General features: G+C 53.0%; 1 protein-coding gene, 1 long non-coding RNA gene and 1 pseudogene across 2 annotated transcripts; all 3 read left to right on the top strand.

The window, feature by feature from the left end:
- The first annotated feature begins 5824 nt into the window (after positions 1-5824).
- On the top strand, positions 5825-8218 carry LOC102572096 (mothers against decapentaplegic homolog 1-like; annotated as a pseudogene).
- Positions 8219-12330: 4112 nt separating this feature from the next.
- LOC109282509 (uncharacterized) lies at positions 12331-13302 on the top strand. The gene is made up of 2 exons (XR_002089514.2): positions 12331-12950; positions 13062-13302. It is a non-coding gene; the product is annotated as an uncharacterized LOC109282509 (long non-coding RNA).
- A 488-nt stretch (positions 13303-13790) lies between these two features.
- LOC106737850 (zinc finger protein 263) lies at positions 13791-25071 on the top strand. Its single transcript, XM_059718120.1, has 9 exons — positions 13791-14221; positions 14460-15138; positions 15269-15464; positions 16074-16163; positions 16666-16838; positions 20756-20882; positions 21946-22062; positions 22787-22876; positions 23410-25071. Exons 1-9 carry the CDS (start codon positions 13791-13793, stop codon positions 24375-24377), a joined length of 2871 nt encoding a protein of 956 aa, XP_059574103.1. The 3' UTR covers positions 24378-25071.
- Positions 25072-26482: the final 1411 nt, after the last annotated feature.

Here is a 26482-nt window from a genome sequence, read left to right as displayed (position 1 = left end):
CGCGTGGGTGGGTAGGTGGGACGCTTCCTGCCCTAAAGGAGAAGAGAGGAGGCAGGGCAAGAGGATAACAGCTAGCGGGTTGGTGCCATCAGGCTCAGGGTCTGGTGCTTTGGGGAACATTTGGGATGCTTGACGGCTCGCAGGTATTCACAGACAGAGGACCCACCCTCCTTGACCACCCTCCCCCACTGCGGTGAAACCGGACCGTCTACGGCCGCCACAGTGGAGGTCCTGGAGAGCTTTCCCCAGCGGGGCTCGCAGCGGATCCTGGGGATCGAGTGGGAGGGCCACCGGACCAGCGAGAGCGTCCTCCGTGACGCTGTGCCCACCAGCGTCGAAGCCTTGCTCCTGAGAAATCAGCTCGGATGGACGTGCCGCTGTGTCCAGCTGTCCGAGAACCGCCTCCCTCGCCAGAGTCTCTTCTCCCAGCTCTCCGTTGGCCAACGCTCAAAGGCGGCCAAAGGAAACGGTACAACGCAAGGTCACCCTCGGGCACAGAGCCATCGACACCAATGGCTGGGAGGAGCAAGTTGCTGACTGTTTGGTGTGGCACCACTTGGTCCACCAAGGTGTGCACCACTTCAAGGCCTAACGACTCAATACTGAGGCGGAGCGGCGGCGGTAGAGGAAGGCGAAGGAGACCAACCCATGGCTGCAAATCCCACTCCCCCACGCAGCAACATGCCCCCGTAGCTGAAGAAGGTGTGTATCCAGAATCGGGCTCCTCACTCACCTGAGGACCCATCAAACCTGACGAACGTCATCCTCGACTCCGAGGGATTGCCGATGACAAACGATTCATACGCGGAGGAAGACTTTTCTTTAGAGATCAGTTCCACCCCAATAAGAAAGGAACATGTGAGACATGAAACTGGATGTTGTAAGAGTAACCAAAACGTGAATGCAGGTCCTGAGGGGCTGTTTAGGAAGGATACGACTGAAATGGCAGGGTGCCATGAAATAAAATGGGATGGCATAAACATAACAGAATCTGCTGGAGTTCGTGTTGGGGGGGATTTAGACCCCCCAGATATGGAAATGGGTAGAGAGCTTGGGTCCTGGGGCATTTAGTATTGGTTGAAATTGTATAATTAGAATAAATGTTTAATCTGCCTCATGTAGACTGGATAACAAGAGTACAGTATGACAGGGTGTCTCCTGGAATAATCTGGATACATGGATGCAGGCATTGGGTTGGCGTTCAGAGGTAACTGTCTCTATGCAGAAGGTAATCCCATGATTCCTGGCTTTTGCTGATTGCCTGAAGGAGCCAGAAAGGAATTTTTGTTTCCATCATGAGCGCTTTGTTGGCCCCCCCGCTTTCTCAGAAGTACCTGTTGGCCACTGAAGGTGGGAGCTTGGATTGGCACACGCTAGTCCTTCTGTTGGTAATCAGATCGATGGCTGGACGGTCTGACTAGTCTGTTCAGGATCAAACAGATTGATTTGTCAGGGGAAAAACCCTTTTCTGATCCTCAGAGCTAGCAGGTTGGCAAGGACCATTGGAGGTTTGGCCTCCCTTTGTAGCATGACAGGTACCCTTCCTAAAACCATGCAAGCTTATGGTAACAGAATAAATTCCACCATCGCAGTGGCTAGGTTTTGGCAGCGTCCTTGTCTCCCATGTTTGTTTGTTTTTTTCATAAAAGGCCCTAGTACCCTTAGGACATCTTGCCTGGACTACCTGTAAACGTGCAGACTGGCCTGCTGATAAAAGAGGCAGGTCTGCAACCCAACTGTCTATTCCTTACACTGCAAAATACAAAACAAATGCTTATCCCAGTCTGTTTGCCTACCCATGAGAGCACAACATGGATTCTTACCTCCACCAGCTGGGGAGATCCTAGAAGAGGGGAGGAGCGTAGATCACAGGCTGACAGCAGGACTGCTGCAAGGGTTTTTAAAATATGCCTGATAGATCCAAGCAAGAGGACCATGACCCCTCGCTACAAAGACAGGCAAAAACCAACACATACCAGTCTGACCATGGGATAAAATCCCTTCCTGACCATAATGTATGTGGCAGTCTGTCTGACCCTGGGCAGAGTGGCATGACCCTCCAGCTGGGCATCTCCAGATTTTAATGCCACCAGGAGTATTGGCAGCCCTTGGGCAAAATTCTCAGCCTCAACCACAGCCAAGATCCAGTACTCCTGAGAAAGGGGGGAAAAACAAACCCTGATGTGTAGCAACAGGAAGAGAAAAAATTCCTTCCTGACCCCATGTGGCAACCAGCAAAGCCCAGAAGCCTGGTCAATACCCATAATATACAAGCATAGCTGATTCCACATTGGCCCTAACCAGTGCTTGTCCAACCTTGTCTTGAACACCTTCAACGATGGGGATTTCACAGCTTGCTTAGGCAGTCTGTTCCATTGTTTCACTGCCCTAGCAGTGAAGAAGTTTCTCTTGACGTTCAGTCCAAACCTGCTTTGATGCAGCTTCCAGCCACCGGCCTGTGTTCTGCTCTCTGCAGCAAGAGAAACAGTATTTTCCCTCTGCTATGGCAGCCCTTCAGATATTTGAAGGCTGCTGTCTTGTCCTTTTCCACAAGCTGAACCCGCATATTGCCTTCATCCTCCTATGCCTTGACTTTGAGATGGTCCAGAGGTGGGTAACAGAAATGATAAAGGGCTCTTATGCCCTGCCTGCAATACTCTAGATGAGGCCTAACCAGTGCTGAGGAGAGAGACACTATCACCTCCAGTGTCGCACACCTACTGCTGCATGCTAAAACCATTCGCCTGTTGTGCAGCTCCATCACAATCACACTGCAGATTCATGCTGAATCTGTGATCCCCCGAGACTTACAGAGCCTTCTCTGTAGTGCTGCCCTCCAGGCAGGTGTCCCCCAGTTTGTACCTGTGTTTTTGATCACCCTTCCCACAGTGCAGCCCTTTGCATTTGTCAGCACTGAACTTCATCCTGCTGGCTCCAGCCCCGCTTTCCAACCTGTCCAGTGCCTTCTGAATTGCACTCGTGTCCTCCACGGTGTTCACAGCCCTTGTGAGCACTATCTGGCACTTTGCTCGAGAAGCTTCTATTCCAGCGTCCAAATCATTCATAAACGTGTGGAACAGCCCTGGGCCTGGGACAGACCCCTGCGTGACCCTACTTGAAACCTTGCCATTGAACTCGTTGTCTATCCCCTTCATAGTAGTGGTGTTTAGCCCATATTTATCCAATTTATGAGAAGGTCCTGTAGGATTTTGCCAAAAGTCTTTTCCAAGTCCAGATACACACTTGATCTAAGCCTTCAAGAGGCCGAGAAGCGATAACTTCCACTGCCTAGCCACTGCCTTCCCTTCATCCATCCAAGTACTTATTTTGTCAACGAAGGACATCAAGTTTTTGGCATGATTTCTTCCTAGTAAATCCATGCTGGCTCTTTATGATCCGTCTTTCCTTCTCTAGAGGCTTGCAGATGGCCTTCCTTAGGATATGTACCAGTAGCTTTCCAGGTATCGAGGTGAGAGTTATGCTAAGGGTCTGTAATTCCCCAGGCCCTCTTTTTGCTTTTTTTTTTTTTTTTTAAAGGGCACTACATTGGCCCTTTTCAGGTTTTCACACTTAGGCGTTTGTGATGCCTTCTGAAGTGAATGTGTAACTGAAAATGAGCCAGTATGAGAAGGCTGATGCCTCAATGGAAGGAAGATCATACTGTTAATACAGCCATACCTCAGGCAGCTGCAGGTAGACACTATCCCTCCTTGAATCACCTTACAATGTCAACAGTACTAGCATGTGATGGTAGCAACCTATTGTAGTTGTAGACACATTTGAATGGCATGGTCTTTGTGTCTGTGAAATATAGATCGTGACATGGTAATACTCTCACCTTGTGTGTCCGAAAACAGGAACATCCAGGTGATCCTTGGGGTAAACTGTCTATTTTTACCCCATTTTGATGGGGTATCAATTTCTTCTTTTATTGGTTACCACAAGCATTGTGTCCTTGAAGATGGTTGGGCTGGATTAGGACTGGTAGGTGACATCAAATTGTAGTTGTCACTGCTTTAATGGATATAAAAGATATAATCAGCTGGTGGCTGGTTGTCCCCACGTTGTTGCCGTTGCCTTGTTATCATTCTTTGTAGAGTTTTCCAGGTTTGTATGTTGTTAGGATCTGAAATTACAAATGTTGCTCTGACCAGATTTCATTGCCAGTTGTCTTTTGCCAGTGGTCCATGCCAACCATAACGTTGCCAACGGTTATGAATTGTCTTTCTTTTAATTCATCCTCTTTAAAAGCAATTGTTGGTAAACTGAATATGAATAATATAATTAGGGAATTTGTTATCCTAAAATAGATATAATAAGGGTAGTAAGGAACTGTCATGAGAATAGGTTTAGTCATTAGTTTCTGGAAATTGGAATAATATTTCATTATGTTCATTGTTATCAATTGTCTCTGAGAGCTCTGGCTTGCCCTCTTTCTCTTTGAACTGTTTCCCCCCCAGAAGTGACCAGAATTTTGGGAGGTGACTCTCTAATTTAATCAGTCCGATATCCAGGGACAAAAGTACATTGTTTAAAGTCGGTTGCCACTGCTCGTTTTCAAAATTCGTCACATAACTATCAAGGCATGTCCAAATCTAATTCTTTCTTTCAAAGATCAGCCCCTCCCATGTTGACTATGCCCATACATTTTTGTCAAGACCATATTATTATTTCTAATTTTCTCAACGTTGCTATCTCAAGTCAAGTCAAAATGCTGCAGCTAAGGTCATTTTTCTCACCTGTCACTTCCACCATATCACTCCTTCTCCTCTCATCAAACCTTCTTGTCCTTACTGTCAAGCCTATTCATAAATTATGTATACCTTCTACATTATCAGGTGATGCCTGTCTTTACCCTTCCTTACTCAGTGACTCCCACAGGCACCTTAATCCTTCCTTCCTTGTCACCTAAAATATATATATTTTGCAAAGCAGAGTCACAGTCTTATATTCCTCCCCATCTTTCCTTAAGTCTCACTTCTGTATAAAGCCTGCAGAATATTGTCTTTCCATAGCAGTCGGGCTGGTGAAGAGTTGCGACTCCTGCTCCTGGACTGGCTGCTTCTTACAACTAAAAACTGCACACCTAGTAAACTGTACTTCCTCCCTGCACTCATTCACTCCTTTCATCCGCTCTTCTGTAATATCCTTCATAACATCACCATTTTGGGCAGGGTGCTCTCCTCCTATGTGTTTCTATAATGGCTAGCCCCACCGGGACCCCCCTGGGTTAGACCGCTTAGGTGGTACAGAATTGCAAGTATTAAATAGGCATTTTCAGTTCCTTTCAATCAGAGTTTGTTCATGAGAACGACTTCGTCACCATGCAATGATGCAAAAAAAAAACAAATAAATAAAGGACATCCCTTTCTTCTGTGATAGCCACTGATGAGCATTTTCTTCTGCTGGGACCTCCAGGGACGCGGGCATGTTCTAAACTAAATCACCAACGTGAGTCTTCCCCTTCTGCTGATTCTCTGTGGATCGTTTCATCAAATGCTTTTTTCCTAAGAAAGGAGAAGAAAACGATGCTTTCTAACATGAAAGCCCTCTTAAATCGCACCTTAACGAGCAACAGCACGCAGGCAGTTGGGACAATCCCACCCCAGGACAGTGTTTTGGGGAGGAGGCAGCAGCATCCCGCAGCCGCCCCTCTCCTGCCTTGCCCAGAGCAGGGATCAGGCTAGGGCAGGCGTCTCCCGGGGGTTTGGTGTCCAGGCGAAACGATCCAGAGAGAATCAGCAGAAGGGGAAGACTCACAATGGTGATTTAGTTCAGAACATGCCGACGTCTCTGGAGGTCCCGGCGGAAGAATAACGCTCGTCAGTGGCTATCGCAGAAGAAAGGGATGTCATTTCCTTTTGGGGGGGTTGTTTTTTTTGCATAATCACACAGTTACGAAGTTGTTCCCTGCAGCTTCCCAGAGCACAGGCCCCTCAGTCCGGGCCAGGGGCCCCCACCTGACCCTGCAGCAGCTGGGACAGGAGCCGCCACGTGCTGCCCCAGGAACCACACAAGGCTCAGAGCGCCACCCCTGCAGTGTGCGCCACAGCCAATGAGGGGCGGCCTGCCCTGCTCCCAGGCAATCCCGGGAGGGGACTATGACGTGAAGTAAGCGGTCCCACGGCTCTGGGTGCCACGTGTGCGACCCCTGCAGTCACATGGCACCTAGATGAGGCCTGCTGGGTCTGCAGTGTGCAGCATGGTTGTGCCGGGCGTGACCCAGCCGGTCCCCATGAGCCCAGTGCGACTGTTGTCTCTGCCCTGCCCAGCTGTGAGGAGGCTGCTGGGGTGGCAGCAGGGGGCTGAGGAGGAGTACTGGGCCCAGATGGCTGCTCACGCCTTAGTGAAGAAGCTGGAGAAGAAAGCAAGGCCCCTGGTGGAGCTGGAGAAAGTGCTCTGGTGCCCTGGGCAGCCCAACCGCTGCGTCATGCTGCCAGCCTCGCTCCCTGGACGGTGGGGTGCAGGTAGCGCACAGCAAGGGGCTGCCGCACGTCATCTCCTGCCACATGTGGCGTTGGCCAGACCTCCAGGGCCACCACCACGGGAGTGCTGAGAGTTCCCCTTCAACTCCCAGCAGGCAGAGGCGTGCATCAATCCCTACCACTACAAGCGTGCACAGGCCCGGTGCTGCTGCCCATGCTGGTCCCCCGGTGCAGCGAATGTGACCCTCAGCTTGGCTTCTTGCCTCAGTTCCGCAGCTTGGGACTAGATGAGCCTCCCATGCCCCACAACGCCACCTTCCCAGACTCTTTCCAGCAGCCTAGGAGTCACCTGTTCCCCTACACGCCCAATAGCATGTATCCTCATGCTGGAAGCAGCAGCAGCAGCACAGATCCACATTTTCCAGCCAGTGCTGGAAGTCCTTTCCAGATGCCAGCTGATGCTCCCTCTCCTGCTCATCTGCCTCGGATGACACAGGATGGCTCCCAGCCAACGGGCACCAGTACAACGGCGCCCTCAGTTCCTCCCGAAATCAACCCAGAAGATGTTCAGGCAGTTGCATATGAAGAGCCAGAGCACTGGTGTCCTGTCGTCTACGATGAACTGAACACCTGTGTTGGCGAGGCCTTTCGGGCCTCCTCCATCAGTGTGCTGGTGGATGGCTTCACTGATCCTTCAAGTAAAACCAGGTATTGCCTTGGGCGTCTCTCTAATATTGAGTGGAGTTCCACTACCAAGCACACGAGGGGGTGGATTGGCAAAGGAGTTCATCTCTACTATGCTGGTGGAGAAGTGTATGCCGAATGCCTTAGTGAAGGCACAGCATTTTTGTGGAAAGTCAGAACTACAATGATCACCGCGGGTTCCACCCAAACGCCGTGTGCAAGATTTCCAGTGACTGCAGTTTGAAGATATTCAACAACCGAGAGTTTGCTCACCGTCTGGCTCAGTCAATTTACCATGGCTTCGAAACGGCGTATGAGCTTACCAAGATGTGCACGATTCGTATGAGTTTTGTAAAGGGCTGGGGAGTTAAATACCATTGCCAAGATGTGACGAGCACCCCATGCTGGATTGAGATCCACCTGCACGGTCCCCTCCAGTGGCTGGACAGAGTTTTCACTCGGATGGGCGCACCTAATAATCCCGTTTCCACCAGGCCTTAAAGGGGCCCAAGCTTCTGCATTTTGGAGGCTTTTGAGCCTCATGTGTACTTGAAGGATGTATAAGTCAGACACATGGAAGAACTGGCAGCAGCTGAATAAAAGCCTTGATATCACTTAATCTCTCTGTGGCCAACTGTTGGATTCAAAGAAAACCAAAACCTTTTAACCTGCTGCTGGCATCCAGAATTTTTGGTTTCCATTGTAAAATTCTATTAGGAAACCTTCCTGCAAAGCTTTGAGCAGGGCTTTGTTTAATGGTTTGGGGTGACCAAGCCAATAACAGTCTCCTGCACCGTGTTTGCACAGGATCGTCGTGTTGTTAGCACTCGGAGGTCTCCTTTTTCATATGTTCAGCTTTTGTTGTCTGTCATTCTCTGCTCTCTGGGAGCAGAGAGCCTATGTTGAGGTCTGTTGCCCACGGGCTTTCTAAAGTACCTTTTAAGCCCATTTGTCTAATGTCTGTTCTCTTAAAGATGTTTTAATCTTGATAACGTGTAAGCGTCTCTATGAAACTGTGTCCTGGCCATACTGCTGCAAAAATGTTAGGTATGCTTTTTGCTAAATGTATGTACAGTGTATTTGAAAGTTTAGAATTGGTTTAGATAAGATTAGAGGACTTGGAAGTACTCAAGTGGGAAGGGATGGGAAGGGAAAATGATAACTGAAATGTGGAAAGTACTGTAAACATATCTTGTTAGTTTGCAAAAATAAAACTGAGGTCTGAATTTTACTGTGCATTTCATTTCTTGTTTTTCTAGTGGCTTTATCTTATCTCTGATTATGTCTTGCCCCTTCTTCCCCCAGAAACAGTTCTGCAGCTAGTTTGTTCTTTTGGCTGACAATGGGGCAACATGAAGTTTCTGCAGTCCTCTGGCTGCGGTTCTGTGTATTTCCAAACCATGACTGTGACACAATTCAACCGTAAAGCGAGTTAAGCAAAGCTAATGCTATTAAATTCCTACACTTCAACTAGATTCTAGGCAAGCTGATCGTCTCAATTTTCTTTTGGAGAAGCTGCAATCTTCTTTAAGTACTGTCCTTTTTAGGGTTCAAGCTTTGAGTGAAGAGAGACAATCAGCATCAGCTTCCCACCTTGGCCCACAGATCAGGCTCTACCAACTGGAGCAGTGGTTCTCAGCCGGGTGTCACAGGGCCCCTGCAGGGGTGATGCCGAGGCAGCAGCCAGGTGAGACTTCCCTGGACCCCCCCCCCCCCTCATTAGGGCTGTAATCAGCCTAAAACAGATAGCAAAGCTGCAATGTGCTCAGTAGCTCTTTCTCTTCTGTATCCCTCCACATCCTACCCAGAAACAGGCACAGGTGAGACTTCCCACCTGCTCTGGCTCTAGGAGGAGTGTTGGGGGTTGTTCATGTCTAATCCAAGCTGACAAGAATATTGAATGGGTAGCAAAGGAGGGTGCTGGAGGTAGCAGGAGGGGCTGTAGGAACTCATTCCTTCACTTTGCCACTTTTTGAAGAAAGGAATACCTGATTTTTGTACATTTTCCACACTGAGGATATGCCCTCACTCCCTGCACTAGGGGTGAAAGGCTCAGAGAGACAGTGACTGCATCTGCTGGCTGTGGCTGACTGTACATGGAGGAGCCCGAAGGGTGGCATCCTTCACTCCTGGCTCCCTGTAGACAGGGCCCTGCCCCCTGCCGGCATCTCACTGCAGCCGCTCATTTGTAGTTAAAGCCCTCCAGAGGCACCTCCTATTCTGCCCAGGAGCCAGCTGGGCCATGCTGACAGGTGAACATGGTGTGGGATGTGCAAGAGGGGCTGGGGCAGGGCTTGGTGCCTACCACGGGGGCTCCAGCGCAGCCTGGGACTTGCTGGCTGGGAGCTACTCCAGCTGGGAGCACTGACCTGGGCTGTGTCTGAGCTGCCCTTGGTCCTTGGCTCGAGTCCCCTGCCCCGACGTTCCTGCAGCCCTGGCCCCGGGGACAAAGGGCCAGGCCAGGCCAGGTTTGACCCAGCGTCCTCCATGTAAACCCACTTCAGCGTGGGTGGCACAGAACATGCCAAGAGCAGAGTGGGAGATGACGTGGCTCCTGGCAGTGGCTGTAGGAGTGCCCCATGAGCTCCCGAAGGACAGCCATGTGCAGGGGAGCGGCACCAAGGGGTTGTGCTTTGGGCTGGAGGGTGGCAGGGAGGGGGTTGTCTCTGTGGCTGGCTCTGGGGACAGTGCAGCCCTGCCGGATGGGATCAAGCCCTTGTCCTCGGATTGGGTCCGGCTGCCTGTCCAGCAGCTTCCACCGCTGCCAAGATCTAAGTAAGAGTGCCCTCAGCCCAGGGGCATGAGGGCTGTGTTTGCCTGGCCCTGCTCTAGGCCCCCCCAGTGAGGGTGGTCATGCAGGCCAGAGCAGAGCACAGCCAGGCCTTTGCACCGCCCTTGTGCCTGAGCTGCCTTCGCAGCGCGAGCCAGCCTGGCCCAGGCAGATGCTGTCAAATACGTGGCCAGGCAGTGCTGGTGATGTGGCTAGGCGGTGGCAGGGCTGCTGCAGGTTGGAGCTTGCAGTCCAGCTGCTGTTTCTAAACAAAAAATGGGTTTATTTGTGCTGCCCATGAGCAGGCACCACTGGAACAAGCTCTGCTGCGGAAGGATCGCTCCAATGCCCACAGCACGGGTCCACCGCTGAGCCACCCCGCCAGAGCTCTCCTCCACACCTGCACTGCCACAGTCCCCATCTGGCCGGGGGCCCCGAGCCCAGCAGCCTCCCAGCTCCAGCAGTCCTTTCTTCCCCAGCTCCAGCTCCCATTTCTCTGGGGGAGATGATTCCCTGTGTGGAGAGTTTGTCTTCCTGTGGGCAGATAAGGGGCGCCTGTGTCGCTCGGAGGGGTCATCCCTGAGGTGTCCCCCGCAGGGCTGCTAGCAGAGCTGGACCGGCTCCCCTTGCCTAGCACCACAGCTCTGGCCTGCTTCCCTTATGTGTGCACCTGTCACATGTTCACTGGCTCCTGCTTCCTGCAGCTCTTCTGAGGCAACACGGGCTCCCCCCTGGCAGGGGTCACTGCCCTAGGCTGGTTTGTGTGTGGCCCCACTGCGACCACCCCTGCCTGGCTGAGCTGGGAGCCAGCCCTCTGTATGGTAGAGCCCGCAGGGCTTCCTCCTGCCCCATGCCCCAGCCTGTAGGGGTGGTGCTGGGGCAGGTGGGGACAGCAGGCGAGCAATGCCCAGAGCACATGGGCCCGGCACCGCAGCAGGAAGCTGTGCCCTACCCAGTGCTGCCGGGACCCTGTCCTGCTTCCTGCAGGTCCAGCCCCTCCAGGTGCTGACCTGGGCACTGTAGGTGCTCCCCGTGGAGGCCGTGCTGATGCCCACACCCAGGACCTATGCTGCAGAGGGCAGGGTGGGGAGTTCACCAGGGGTACTTCCCCACATCCCCAAGAGTGAGCTTCATCCTGCTCTCTGCGGTGCTGAGTCTCCTGGCACCAGGCTGGGGCTTTGGCACTGGCTGGGAGAACAACCCCCTGATAAGCTCCCAGTGTTGGACCCCCCTCCCTGCAGCCCAGGTCTGTCCCAGGCATTGGGCATCTCTTCCTGCTGCAGCAGAGTACCCCCTGCTCTCTGACTCTGGCACTGGCACCAGCACTGACCATGAGGTAAGACCTCTTGGTGCTCTGCACAAGGTTAGGGGGCAGAGGCAGGGGCACTGACACTGCTGTGGACAGGGAATGGGGTGTCAGGGCTGGCTGGGGCTGAGACCGATGCTGTTGTTCCCCCCGTTTCCTATTACTGGTGTTTTGACCTGTCATGTTAAGTTCGAGGCAGGCCTGAGAGTGCCTCCCCCAATCCCAGGCTGGAGCAAAGGGGCTGAGTCAGGCTCAGATCTACCCAGTGCAAGTGGGAACTCGCTACCACAAGCATGCCCAGACAGACAGACTGACATCCAGACAAGAGGCAGACAATGTGGCTGGCAGCAGGAAGCCACATCTGCAGAGCCAGAGTGGATCCAGAGAGCCAAAGTACCCAGCACAGAGCAGAATGGTGCTACCAGCCCCTTCTGGCCTGAGCCATGGAGTAAGGAGGACATGGCACTGCGGCCCTGGCCAGTGCCAGCTGGGTACAGGTGTTGCTTGGAGCCATCAGGCAGTGACAAGGTGCCCGTCTTGTGACTCACTGTGCCGCAGAGGTGCACCTCCATAGCAAGGCAGGGCCTGAGGGAGCAGGTAGGCCAGCACTGGAAGCAGGCGCAGTCTTGGGCCAGGATGCTGGGCACAGTCTCGTACTGGGAAAAGCCCTCGCCATCGGCAGTGGTGCAGACGTGCAGGGCCGCATAGTGCCAGGCAGGACAGGCACCAGAAGTGGAAGCCCAGTTGGTGGTTGAGGGCCTGGGTGTCAGAGCACCTGCCGTGACAGTAGTGGGAGAGGTTGGAGCTGAGGTCCACTTGTCTCAGCCTGGCTCCTTGAAGGACAGATCAAAGGTGGTGCAATGGCAGTTAGTGCAGGTGGTGGCAGGTTCCTCTGATAAGCGCTGCAGCAGTTGAGGGCAGTAGAAAACCAGGGCACCAAGGAGCACTGGGCCTGGCTGGGTCCCCTGGGCCTAGCGGTGGCCACAAGAAAGGGTACCACATCCCCATCGGCCATTGCAGGGGCAGAGGGGACAGCACACTAGCAGCACGAAGAGCCACTGCAAGACTAGAGATGTGAAAGGTCAGAAAAAAAACAGAAAAATGGGGGGGAGGGGGCGGTTTGTTTTTTTTTCCTGAGGACTACTTATGTTTTTTTCCTAAAAATTGAACATTTTTGGAAAAATTAAAAAAAAACAAAACTTATGAAATATTTTTTTAGAATGATGAATAAAATATTTAAGACAAAGTTTTCATATATTGCTACCTTTTACTCCCCAAAAACGTTTTCTAATAAACTATGTAATAGGAAGACTTTTACAGACAACTATCTACAGTACCAATCATTACAATTCCTGTGCACCGAGGACAAGCCATCCAGGACAACTCTCAAATGCAAGAGCAAGATGCATTTCTGCCCCTGGGGCACTGCCATTTTCACAGAAGGAAGGAGGATTCTTTGCTTGTGGCCTTCCTCTGTTGCTGACTTTTGATCTAGAGGTTGGTGGATCTGCTCCTGTCCTCCTGACTAGGCATCAAAGGACTGGGAGTGGACACTAGCAGCAGCAGCCATTTGTTCCTGTAGAGATTGGAAACAAGGAGCTTATTGCCCCGCTTGCTCAAAAGCCTCAGGAGAGGAGACAGAGCAAGTCTAAAGGTTTTGGAGTTGGAAGGAGCCTGCCCCCTCCTGGCCCCATGACCTTGAGATCCACAGAAGTACAGAAGCAGCACAAAGGAGCTGAAAGAAAGTTTACTTCTTTATTGAAAAGTAAGAGTTTAAATTTCTCTGAATTCAATATTAAACTATATTTTAGCCACATTAGTATATTTTCATAACCCATGTAAACCTCTGAGTCCTCTTGCTTCTTGCCTACTTCAGATTTCTCCATCTTCTGCAGCACGTGAAAGAAACGGGTCTACGTTTGGAAATCCTTGCACCAAATCAAGAAATAAACTAACACGTGAAAGAGTAGAGAAGTTTCTCTCAATCTGGGGAAACCTTCAGTTTTCAGAACCGCATGAAGACGATAAAAATGAAGGATGAGAAGAAGCAGAAACTGCTGACAGTGATAGCTCAGAGTTTAGACAAAGTTTCACGTAGCAAAATTTGTATTCAATGAGTCTTGGGGTTTTCTTTCTTAATTCTCTCGGCTTTTTGCACAGGCGAGTGCTTTCTGTATCTGCTCGACACGGTGGAGGAGACTAAGTCCAGAATATATAATAACTTTCTTTGTTTTACTAAGATGTTAATGGCTTCTGCTATTTCCAACTCTAATTTCTGCCCGCTTCTCATTACCCGGCACAGCCTAGGAGATGGCAGGTTCCTGAGAGCGCAGCAGCTTGCAGCTCCATTTGTAACAAAAATCAAAAACATTTTAAAGTAAGTTCAGCTAGTAAATTTGTAATTACTGCCTGAATAAATTATATTTTTAACTTAATATTCCAAACATAATTTTACGAGCAAACCAAATTACACATAATAATACACTTTACGTTCTTGAAAGTTGCAACGTGGATTTCGATCTGTAAAGGGTGCTAAGGAAGTAAGTATTGCATGCGTTTCCCCAGCATTTCTGGGTTTTTCCCTGAAAACCCCCCTTTTTATCCCATGGCTTCAACATTTCTGGAAATCGTATGCCAGATCCTTCGTGGACATCGCTCCCTGCGGGAGACACGGGGGGCCGCGGGCCCGAGCCACGACTCCCCGTGTGAGGAGAGGCGGAGGGACAACACGAGCGCAGTTCGCTCCGGGCCGCGGGAAGGGCTTCCAGGGACACCAGGACAGCCGGGCCCCGCCCCGCCCCGCCCCCGAGCGGCTCTCAGCCCCTACTTCCCCGCCGCGGCCAGGGGACCCCACACCCCGCGCCGCGCCCGCCCACGGGCCAGGTGCATCCGCTTTGCGGTCGCCCCAGGGGCAGCTTCCGCGCCCGCTCTGGTGGAGAACCGCGACTCTATGGTTTCCCCGCCGCGCCTCCCCTCTGGAAGACCGCGACTCTATGGTCTCCCAGCGGGGCTCGGGCTGGGCAGCGGCGGGAGGCGGTGGGTGCGGGCGGGGCTGCGGGGCACCGCGGGCGGGGGGGGCCCGGGGGCTGCAGAGCCGGCCAGGCCGAGCGCCGTGCGGGGCCGGGGGCGGGGCGGGGCGGGGGTTGCAGCCCCTGGAGCCAGCCGGTGCGGCAGCCCGTGTGGGGCAGGAGGGAGCGATGAGCCCGCGGGGCGGGGCGGGGCGGGGCGCGGGGTCCCGGTCTCCCGTCGCGCGCTGACATCTCCCTCCCCGCAGGCCCCGGGACCGGACGTGGCGGAGGCGCCTGCAGGAGCGCGGGCAGAGCGAGAGCCCAGGCCCCGGGGGCTGCGGCGAGGCGGCTCCCGAGGGGACGATGGCGGCTGCGCTGGAGCCGGTGGCAGCCGCGCGCCTCCCCCGCGCCGCCCCGGGGCCCGTGGAGGGGCAGGAGCCGGGGCGGCTCCCGGCAGGAGTCCTTCAGCTGGTGCAGGCTGGCACGGGCGGGGCGTCCCCAGCCTGGCCGGCCCCACGGCCAGTCAAGCTGCAGCTGCAGGAGGAGCCGGTGCAGCGCTGGGAGATCCAGGGGCAGGAGGTGAAGCAGGCCACGCAGCCCCCTTCTCTGCCCGAGCTGCCCTCGGAGACCCCCCCGCCGGCACCGGGGCACGACCTCCCCGCCCCGCACGCCTGGCGCCAGCGCTTCCGGGGCCTCCGCTACCGGGAAGGCGCGGGGCCGCGGGAGGTATGCGGCCGGCTGCGGGAGCTGGCCCAGCGCTGGCTGGAGCCCCAGCGCCGCAGCAAGGAGCAGATGCTGGAGCTGGTGGTGCTGGAGCAGTTCCTGGCCATCCTGCCCCGGGAGACGCGGAGCTGGGAGTGGGGGCGCGGCGTGGAGACCTGCGCCCAGGCCGTGGCCCTGGCCGAGGGGGTTCAGCTGGGGCAGGAGGAGGACGAGACGCTCCAGGTGAGAGGGTTCGTTTCACCGCAGTCCTCAGTGCTGCCACCTGCACCTCCATGGGTTCGTGGGATGTTCCCTCCCACCCCCGTCTCTTCCAGTTCCCAGCTCCCCAGTGACGTATAAATCTTGTCCCCAGGTCACAGTGAGCATGAAGTTCGAGGAGGCATCCTCAGACGAGTTGCAGCTCATGGGGGCGCTGCAGGACCCTGGTGGTTCCCGGCTGGAGGAGCCAAAGGCCTCTGCTACAAACAGGACTTTGGAGGAGACAGGACAGTGGGAAACCCCAGGGCCTCGTGTCCCCAAAGAGGAGGCCCAACCTGATGAGGAGTCAGGTCAGCCTGTTTGATGTATAAGGTTAACAGGGGCTTGATATGGAGCAATAGTTACCACCCTCCACCCCCCCCAGTTATTAAGTTTGGTAATTGGGTATAGGTCAGTTGATTTGGTGGGGCAACTAAAAAGAAAACAGGGCTGGAAAAGAGGTTTCAGGTCCAAGGAACCAGCAGCAGGTCGGGTATTGGACCAGGCCAGGGCATGGGTCTGGGTGCCCAAGTGGCTGTCCTGCGTCCAGGGTGTGAGGTTCAGATGTCTGCCCCTGCCTGCGATACAGCCAGCCACAGTATCTATAAGCACCTGGCAGGGTTGAGATGGGGCTTTGATCTCTTGGTGGGCAGCGCCCTGGCTGGGAGCCCCTGATCTTTCTCACTGCATGTGTACAGCTCCCAGCAGAAAGAGGCTTTATCTTGTTTGGGGCTTGCAGTGTTGCCATGGTAACAACCAGTGATGTCACAGAAGTTGTAAGGATCAGTGATCAACTCTCTTGTTCCCCCATGAGCCCTCTGTGCCCCAATCAAGGGCCGGTGCAGGTATCGGGAAATGTTTCCCCAGTGATGTATGGCTGGTTCACGTACAGTTAGCCCCATGCCTTTGTCCTGCTGCAGATTCCCCCGATGCTGAGGAGACCTGGGAGTGGTCAACAGATGAAAGCTGCTCAGGCTGGTGCCCTGGAGGAGGCCCTTCCCCAGGAGCAGGTAAGAAGTGCTGGTTCTCCCCTTTCCAGCAGCAGGAGGCAGCGTCCCTCCGTGGAGAAGTCTCCTTGTCACATTTTCATAGATTCAGTCCTCCAACAGGTCTGCTTTTCTTGTTCTGCCAGTGCCCCTGGAAGCATTTCACATGTCCTGAAGTAGACTGGCCTTACGCTTCCCTTCCCTCTCCCCTTAAAACGTGGATCCTGACATTGCACCAACATCCCTCGAACTTCTTGCCCAGGGAGTGATGTCCCTGCAGGCTCTGACACGGTGTCTTGATCAACAGCCTGCACTGGGACAAAGTGATTGGATCTCATGTCTAGCTTTGTACCCATGGAGGTCTGTGAGCAAGAGCTGTGGGACTGTGAGTTTTCTTTCTCACCCTTCTTCCACACGCTGATGCCTCCGGCTGGCTCAGTTACAGGCCAGTACAGGAGACAAGCAGGGCTTTCCCCGTGCCGGCAGCAGCAGAGCTAACATGCGCATTCTCCTCTCCAACCTGCAGGTGCTGGGACCCTGATTAAAGCTGATCAGCAGCCTCCCGAGCAAGGGCCTGTAAACTTGGAGATGCAGAGGACGTCCTCAGGGAGACTGGGAGAGAGAGGCTCCCGAACATCAGAGCCAGGCCAAGTGCAGAAGGGGCCAGTCAGTCCTCCAAAGCATTGGGAGAGCTTGGAGGTGAGCAAGGCACCAGGTTCAGTTTGGGGTGAGAGTGGAGTTCAGTCAGAGGTGAGGAGGAACCAGGGGTTCAGAGAAGAATTTTGGGTAGTGGAGAGACCTGAAGAGTGATAAGAGGAAGCTGACAGTAGCAGGAACTCTCTTCCAAATGCCAATATCCAGGGTTGCTGGCACTGGAAGGCCTGGTTAGAGTCCATGGAGTCAGGGCTCCCTCTGCCTCCAGAAGTGCAACCTCAGCTGTCTCTAGGAACTGATCAAATAGAACATTTTAAGACCTGAAGAACCAAGAAAGAGCCCCTCTGGGTACATCGTGACACTCAGCCAGCACCAGGAAATAGGGAGCAATGGTCTCTACTGCTGAGCCCAGCAACTCTTCTCCAGCCTGGCTAGGACTGATGAGCATAGAGGGTCTCTCCAGGGGATGCCAGCAGGGTCTTCCAGATCAGCCAGTGCCTGAGACGCCTCATGGGCAGGCAGTTTGGTAGCAGTAATCAGCACAACTGGCTGCTAGTTACCTGTGTTAGTCTGAGGTCAGGCAGAAGGCAGGATAAATTTGCACTTTACCAACTAATTGAATCAGAGAGGCATAGGAAAAAAATTTCCAAAGCCAAACTCATTTCTTCAGATGCAATGAAAGAATATGCCCAGGCCAGACTGTCAAATAGAGAGGGTCTTTCGAACACCAAATACAGGAAGGAGGGAGGTGGGAGTGGGGATAGTGCTGGGAAAGGGGAAAGTACGTAGAGACCCACATGCACAAGGGGGACACCGAAGCTAATCTAGGTAATAGGATAAGAATCCATAGTCCCTATTTGAACACAGTCCAGCCTATGGATGATTTCTTGTTGCCCAATTCCACATTCAAGTTTGTTTTTTATAGTTTTGGTCTCAGAACAGCACCTACGAGGTCAGCAGTGGACCATCCAGAGAGCTTAAAGTGCCCTGTCGCAAGCCTTTGTGTCTTCCTGACCTGATGTCAGATTGGGGTTCGTTCAGTCCTTCCTGTAGGGATTGCACCATCTGCCAGCGTAGACAGCAGAGGGGCATTGTAAGCAGGAAATGGCCTATATGGGAAGGGTAGAGTTTGGGATGAAAACCCCTCAGATGCTAACATCCATATTATTTGGTTTAGCGAGGCTGTGGTGTGTATTGAGGAGGGAGCACAGTTTGCATTTGGGTCCGTTGTAAGGCCTGGCACCTTGGTGAGACTGGGAGTTAGGTAGCCTGTTGTTACAGAGAAGCTGCTTGAGGTTGTGGGGCTGCCGGTAAGCCAGGACTAGTTTGTCCCTCGTGGCTACATTGAAAGGGGTTGTCATTCATGATGTGTCCAAGGTTTTTGAGCTGGGGGCTGTAGCTGAGCCTAGCAATGGCGCTCTTTTGTCCTTGTTCCCAGGTTGGTATTGCAATAGGTTGGAGCGAGGTGTGAGCCTGGCTTTGTTGCTTGCAGTGACAACAGTTTGGGGATTGTATTGTACTTGTAGGAATGTCCGGTCTGGGCACTTAAGCTTTGTATCCCGGTGGGTGGGAGGTATTGAAACAGATAACGTAGTGTAGAACCAGGCTGCGGATGATGGGTCTGGTGATGTACTTAGGATGAAAGCCAGGTGTGGTAGTGGGTGAGTTTCTGATGCAATGTGGTGGCAATGTAGCCTTCGCAGCCCTTCACCATGGGTGTCTAGGAAATGAGTAGGCTTGGCTTGGTGGAATATTCCAGTTTAATTTGAGGGAGGGGTGGAAGTTGTTAAAATCCTGGTGACATTTCTCTAGGGGTTCTTTTCCATCTGTCCATACGATGCAGATGCCACTGACGTACCTTAGCTATATGAAGGGGATGAGATGCAGCTATGGAGGAAACAGACTTCCAGGTCTGTCATAAAAATATTGGCATTTGTGGAGGCCATGTGCATGCCCCTGGTGTTGCCATTTGTAAGTATGTATAGGGAGTCCCCATATCTGAACTAGATGTATGTAAGGATAAAGAAAGTCAGTATTTGTACAACCAGCAAGAACGTGAAATGAATACCTGACTCTGTCCCTTTATACCACTGTCTGGTGGGGAAAAAAGACACCCCAGAGCTGATACCATCCCTAGAAACCACCTCCATGCCCACAGGTGTAACTTTGCCCGGAAGAGTCCAGACCTTATGTGACTCCATTTCCAGAGCCTACAATATGACAGATCCTAGAGTTTGAAAGCCACAATTCTTCTTCCATAGAAACTTACTTCGCAACGAGTCCAACCTACCCCAACATGTCTCTGCATTTGGAGATCCACATTCCCTCTTCCAGCTTCTCCTTCTCCATCCCTTCATTTCCACTCCTGTGCCAGACACAGCAGGGATGTCTACAGCAACCCCTGCTCAGGTGAGACATCAGGGAGGTCCCATGTGTTGTATGGGGCCATCCAGTCTCACTCTAGGCTCTTAGCTTCCCATCCCAAAGCCACATGGGAAGGGAAAAGAAACTCCTGACCTCACTGTGCCAGGCCCTAGAGTTCCCTGGGGCGGTGTCTGGTGGAGAAGGAGAATTCCTGTGGTCCCCGCTCCCAGGCAGGGGTTCGTCCTGCGTGTCACTGCCATGAATATAGCTTCCCCAGGAAGACTTGGTGCACCCACACTACAAAGTCTGCACTGGGGTAGCACCTTATGCCAGCTAAATTAGCTGCACATCTCCCAGAATGAGATGGCTTGGGCACACACACTAACTCAAATGTGTACAGAGCTCTGTGTCCACATAACATGTCAGCCGAATAATGGGAAATTGTGTACCCCCACCTGTAGAGGTACACCGATATATCGGTGCTGATCTGATACCAGACCAATGCAAATACCCTTGACTGTATGGAAATTGGCGGTTTTTTTGCATGAGTGGCTGATAATATGGCCAATAAACGACACGAGCATGTGCCCAACCGCAGCACAGCATGTAGGCAATGAGGAGCACAGCCTTGCAGCTTCAAGAGCTGAATCCAGCTGGTAAGTCTGTTGTGGTAGAAGGGGAAGGGGCAGGGAATGGGCGTGTGGGGGCAGATTGAGACCTCTGCAGTGAGAGAGGGAGTGGGGCTGGGGCAGGCGCTGCCCAGACAGGGTGGAGCAGGGCACAGGATGGAGTCGTGGCTTATCTGGGGGGTGCAGGGAGAGCGGGGGTGGGGGGCCGCCTTCCGCTGCTGCATGAAACCTGGGAGGGCATGGGGGAAGTGTGTCCCTGTATCTCCGTGAGTCAGGGTGGGCTGCCGCTGCAGGCTGGACCCGGGGCTGCATCTGGCTCTTCCTGGCGGTGGGGGGGGCTGGGCCGGGCTACGCTCAGGGCAGGCAGTGGCGCTGCTGGGAGGAGGCACTACTGGGAGGAGGGCTGCAGCGCCCCCACCTCCCTTCCCAGTGCTGCCACTTCTGCCCCAAGTGCAGCCCGGCTCAGCTCCCACTGCCCCAGCCTGCAGCAGCAGCCCACCCTGCCCCGCACAGATCCAGGGGCACATGCTCCCCATCCCCTCCTGGGATGCATGTCATGGCAGGAGCCACCCCTCATCCCCCTGGATGAGCTGTGGCTCCACCCCACACCCGGCCCCACCTGGGCTGGGCAGCACCTACCTCAGCCCCACTGCCTCCCTCACCACAGGGACCTTGATCTGCCCTCCTCACGCCCCTTCCCCAACCCCTTCCACCACAACAGACTTACTGGCCAGACACTGCTCTTCAACCTGCCGGGCTGTGTATCGGAAATTGGATTGTATCAGCCAATATCCCTCCTTAAAAATTGGCTATCAATACCAGCCCCCAAAATCTGTATCAGTGCACCCCTACCTACCTATCATGACTAAGCTTCAGATCTTTGTAATACAGAGTGAATGCGGATAGGACTGTTGGGGATAGAGGCAGCTGGAGCAGGAGACACTGATAGTGTAACGCTTGTGACTGCAGCTCCGGGAGGTGTTCGAGGACGTGGCTCTGCATTTCACACAGAAGGAGTGGGAGCTGCTGGAAGATGAAGACAAGGTGCTTTACCAGGACCAGATGCTGAGGAATTATCAAGCCCTTGTTTCCCTAGGTAAAGGTCTGCTTCTCCCTGGAGCTATGTGAACTGAGAAGTTTATCATCTTCTCCCTGTTTTTCAGCAGTCTCATCCTTGTGAACTTTTGTCTGGTGGTTTAAATCCACTTCTAGGGATGGCCTAGGCAGGGCCTAGTGAAAACCAGTTTCCAGTTCCAGAGGATCTCTTAATACAGGGACTTGTTCTGGCTTGTGCATAGGTGTGAGGCTCTTAGTTTTTACTAGATCAGTTTGCTTTCCTGGTGCTTTCTTTTCCCTCCATTTCCCCCAAAGGACTTCCTTAGGGAAGTGCTCAAATACTTTTTCTAGTTCAGCAAAGGTAATTTAGACCATTTCTAAATTCAGGTGCTGTAAAACGTGTCTGCGTCTGCCTCCTTTTGTCCATATTCGTGACTCCCAGGACCTTTGTATTAAACCTTGCAGTATTTGCCAACCTGTGTACTCCCCTCCCCTTCTGGGACGATCCTCCCTTTGGATGGGATGATTGTTTCAGTTCTGTCTACAGCTATTTTCAAACCATCCTTCCGTGCGCCCTCTTTCCCAGAAAACATTTCCACTGTGAGCCGTCTGGCATGGATTCTTTTCACTGCCACAAGTCCTCACTTTAAACCCTCACTGAAAAGTAACTCATTTCCACTCCTTTGCCTGGATTTACACTGATAATCTAGATGTTATCTGTCCATAAGTGTGTCCAGTGTCTGTTAATGTTGGTGCCTTGAAAACAGTGAAAGCTTTATCTTTGTGTCCTCTACTACATCACAGATCATTGCATCTCCACCCCTGTCCTTGGTGACTCTAAGTTTCATACCCTTTTTATACCTTGGAGTGGTTGGTGCTTTGTTTCCTATGACCATCCCTCCACCACCTGGGTGACAAGGGCTATCATCTCTTGAAGGCTTCTCCCTGCAGTGCCTTCTCTTTCACCCTAAATGGACACCCTCCCTTGTCCATCACAGTCCTGGTAGAATCCTTCATTTCACTGGATCCAGTCCCCAAATCCTGGCTTATTATTCTCTGTCCAATATCCGTCAAAAACCCTCTTTAACCACTGTCCCAAACAGGATATCAAGGTCCCACCCCTGACTTAATCTGCCGCATCCAGCGAGGAGAGGTGGAGCTCTGGGTCTGTGAGGACGAGGACCAGGAGAAAATCTTAAAGTTGGAGGACCTGTCTCCAGGTGAGCTGTGGTGTTCCCCTCCACCCCACACCCTCAGAAATGCTCCATGCCGGAGTGCCAGGTGCCTGGAAACTACATGTAGACTTGCCTTGTGCTGCCATTGCAGGTGCTGACCTCAAATACACTATAGTATGCTGTAAGATGTCCAGGCAGATGTGGTTCCCACTCCCTGAAATTCAAAGCAGTGGAGACAAGCAACTGTTTCTTTTTCTTCCCCTAATTATGGCTGTTGGGGGACAGTGGGTTTGCTGCCTTGATTTTTTGGCACGGATCTGGTTTCCCTGGGTTACTGTGATCTTCAGTTTCCATGTTCACTGAGCTGTGTGAGAGTTGATTCCCCAGGCCAAGGCAGCCATACCTCTCTAACACCTTTTTCCAGGGATGATAGGATTTGAAGTCACCCATGGAAATAAGCCCAGTTGGCAGAAGCTCTGTGTAGCCATTGTTGTTGGACAAGAGAGAGGCTGGGACTGTCCCTGGTTTCTCCTGATTAGAGTGACCTAGAACCCAGGCAGTGTTTCATCATAGTCTCAGGCTGTATTAAATTGGCTCCATGGGGTATGTGGGATTAGCAAGATTTCAGGCTGAGGGGAAGTGAAAACCCCTTGTTTGCATCGCATCTCCCTGTTTCTGTTTCATCGCTGGGGCCCTGAGTGTCACAGAGCCTGAGATTCATTACAGAATCCACATGCAGGTCAATGCCAAGGTCTTTGTCCTGGCGCAGATTCCTGTGACATGGAAGCCACCTGGGACTTGTCAGCAGAGGATACCTCCGTGGATTCATTCCCTGCACCAGACCTTTCCCTGCAAGCAGGTAAGAAGCACAGCCCTGCTCCTTTGAGAAGAGAGAGCCTCAACTCTACATCCTCCCTTTGCTAATGCAGTTTGGCTTCTGCAGCATATCAGTCCAGTCAGGTGGAGCACCTGGCATCATCTTCCCCTGGGTCTGGCAGTGTGGTGAGATAGAGCCTCCCTGTGAAATTCTCAGTCTTTCTATAAGCAGTTCCTCCTGGTCTCATCAAACTGTTAGAGCATGAACCCATTCAGATAGTATCCTGATGCACGTGTCCTACAGGTGTTTCTCCCAGCAGGGTCTTAGGTGACGGCAGTGACAGCTGGGACAGAAATCCTGAGAATCTGGCTCTGAAATCCACATTAGGAAAGTTAGCCCAGCCCCTCCCTCACACCCAGCACTTTAGGGTTTTGGCAGGAAGAGCTTGTTTTCTTGACAAAATACATGTGTGAAGAGCCAGTCCTGCATGGAGGCCCATCTCAGCAGAAGGAATATCAGTGTTTTATCCTTGCCAAAAGAGTAGGAATTAATCTGGCTTTCTCTTCGCCATGCAGGAGGTGCCTGGCTGCTGAGCAGAGCTGAGGAGCAGGTTTCTGAGGAAGTGTGCGCAAATCTGGAGCCAACACAGACTTCCCCAGGGTGTTTGGGTGAGATGGACTCCGTGAGACCTGAGAAGGACCCATGGCACAAGGGTCAGGGGAGGCCCCAAAAGCAGAAAGAGAATGTAGCAGTGAACCAGTTACTATCAGCAGTTGGTCGTGAGCTGTATACACAGAATGGGGACCAGCCGCACCACTGCACCAAGTGTGGGAAGAGCTTCAGCCAGCCCTCCAACCTGGCCAGGCACTGGTGTGTGCACACAAGGGAGAAGCCACATCAGTACTCTGATTGTGGTAAGAGTTTCCCACACTCCTCTGTTCTGGCCAAAAATCAGCCAATCCACACTGGGGAGAAGTCACATCCCTGCCTCTATTGTGGGAAGAGCTTTAGCCGCCCTTCCTGCCTGACCCGACACCAGCTAATCCACACAAGGGAGAAGCCACATCGGTGCTCTTTGTGTGGGAAGAGCTTCACCTGCTCCTCGCACCTGGCTGAGCACCAGCGCCTCCACTTGGGGGAGAAGCCACATCGGTGCTCTGAGTGTGGAAAGAGTTTCACCCGCCCCTCCCACCTGGCCGAGCACCAGCGTGTCCACACAGGGGAGAAGCCGCATCGGTGCTCCGAGTGTGGAAAGAGCTTCACCCGCTCGTCCAACCTGGCACGGCACAAGCTTACCCACACAGGGGAGAAGCTACATCGGTGCTCCGAGTGTGGGAGGACCTTTATCTGCTACTCCTACCTGGCTGAACACCAGTTAATCCACATGAGAGAAGCCACATCAGTGCTCGGAGTGTGGGAAGAGCTAGACTCAATCCTCCCCCTGGGTACAGTACCAGTGCATCCTCACCCTGGAGCATCCATAATTCTGCAGGCAATGAATGGAGGGCTTGGGGATGTCCACCTGCTCAGCACCCACCAGTGACTGCATTTAGGCAAGCAGCCTCATGCTGTTGGACTACAGGACGAGTTCACGTAGCCTACGGCCCTTGTAGGAAACAGCAGAACCAAAAGGACCCAGAGACTGGCTCCCATGATTTGATGTGGGGATGGGAGAGTGGGGGGGGGGGGGGTGCTAAGAGGAAACACCTCAGACGGGCTAACCCAGATTGTGGGTTAACCAGTGAGGAGACAATCTTTGCATTAGCCTTGGAGCCTGTGCATTCCCCATCATTCCCTACAAGCAGCCAGTGCTCCCAGGGGGAGAAGACATGCCTGCACAATTAGGTGTCCTTCCGAGATAACTGGATCCAAATGATACCCAGAGATTGTTGTTCGCTGCCTCCCAGCTTTGTCCTCCCCCCTGGTCCCAGGGTTCTGGTATGTGAGGCTCTTGAGTTGCAAGAAGGAAGGCGTTTATGTCCAGGGAAGCATTCCCTGCTCTCCATCCTGACGTTGTCTTTCCTCCTGACCACATCACTCCTCTCCCAGGCCTGCGCACGCCCATCCGAGTCTGTAAGGACCTGCTACTGCCACGCCCTGAGCCCAGTTTGGCAGGTTTACTTCTCCGTTCTCCAGAACTGCACCACTGGGTGCCTTCTGCTCCCTCTGCCTTCCTTCCCTCGAGTGCATTCCCTATAATGCATCCTATGTTACTAAAGCCCCAGAAGTGAACATGGTATCCCTGTGGTTGGTTTCTGTGTCCTCTCCAGAGCTGTAAAATGGGACTAGACCAGGGCCCAGGACCCTTTCCAGGGCAGATCTCTCTGACTTCCCAACCCCATCCCTTTCCAGAGCATTCACCATAATCTGGGGCTTGTTGCTAACCCTCAGAAACAGGAGTTGGTCATACGCGAGGCATTAATCCCATGTCCTGCTGCGCAGCTGGGACCCTGCCCTTCTGAAGGAACATCTGGCCAGGGGACAGAAGTCCCTTTTTTGGGTGAGATGGGGTAGCAGGGGTGAAGGAGGTGCAGCCTGTGGCAGGTGCTGCTCCTGTGAAAGGGTGGGGAAAGTATAAAGGCATCTTCTGGGTGAAATACAGCCTTTTGTGGGGCTAGGGTATACTGGACTCAGGGAGACTCTTGGGCAGCAGGAGTGATGCAGTGACTAGGGAAATCCCTGCCGTCTTTCAGCACATTGATGGGAATTTGCTCAGCGGTATGTCCCTGCTGCTTATCTGCTCTGCGCTTCCCCTCCCCCTTCCTGACCCCTCTGTACTCTGTGGATTTCCTTGCTCCTGCCTTTGCCGGTGTGAGGGTTATTTTGCTGTGGACAGTTTATCCTAGTCTTAGTCACAAGCTCCAAGGTATCTATTCCCAGAGGTGGATCCTGGCTGCATCCAGTCCTGGAGCTCAGGGGACAGGACACCTCAGGGATGGGAATCGCCAAGGGTGTGTTATCATTGATCCGCTCTGCCCAGGACTTCAGTCTGCTGATGTGCAGAAAATGCCAACTCTCAGTATCTGGCATGCAGAATTTGAAAAAGGCCTTTTAAGTCTCTGAATTCCCTCTAAACACCGCTGACAGAAATACTAAAAGGGAAAACTTCATAGATTTCATAGACATTAGGGCTGGAAGGGACCTCGGAAGATCATCGAGTCCAGCCCCCCGCCCAAAGGGCAGGAAGTCAGCTGGGGTCATAGGATCCCAGCAAGATAAGCATCCAGTTTCATCTTGAAGGTGTTCAATGAAGGCGCTTGAACCACCTCCGGTGGCAGGCTGTTCCAGACCTTGGGGGCTCAGACAGTAAAGAAATTCTTCCTTATGTCCAGCCTGAAACGATCTTGTAGTAGTTTGTGACCATTCGACCTCGTCATCCCTTGGGGCGCTCTGGTGAACAAACGTTCCCCCAGATACTGGTGGTCACCCCTGATAAACTTGTAGGTGGCCATCAGATCACCCCTCAGCCTGCACTTTTCCAGGCTAAAGAGCCCCAGGGCTCTCAGCCTGTCATCGTAGGGTCTGCTTCCCTGACCCCTGATCATGCGCGTGGCTCTTCTCTGGACTCTCTCAAGCTTCTCCACATCCCTTTTGAATTGTGGAGCCCAAAACTGGACGCAGTACTCCAGCTGCGGCCTCACTAAGGCC

This window comes from Alligator mississippiensis, chromosome 15 (assembly GCF_030867095.1).
Source record: "Alligator mississippiensis isolate rAllMis1 chromosome 15, rAllMis1, whole genome shotgun sequence".
Lineage (NCBI taxonomy): Eukaryota > Metazoa > Chordata > Crocodylia > Alligatoridae > Alligator > Alligator mississippiensis.
This window is presented reverse-complemented; position numbering and strand designations above follow the sequence as displayed.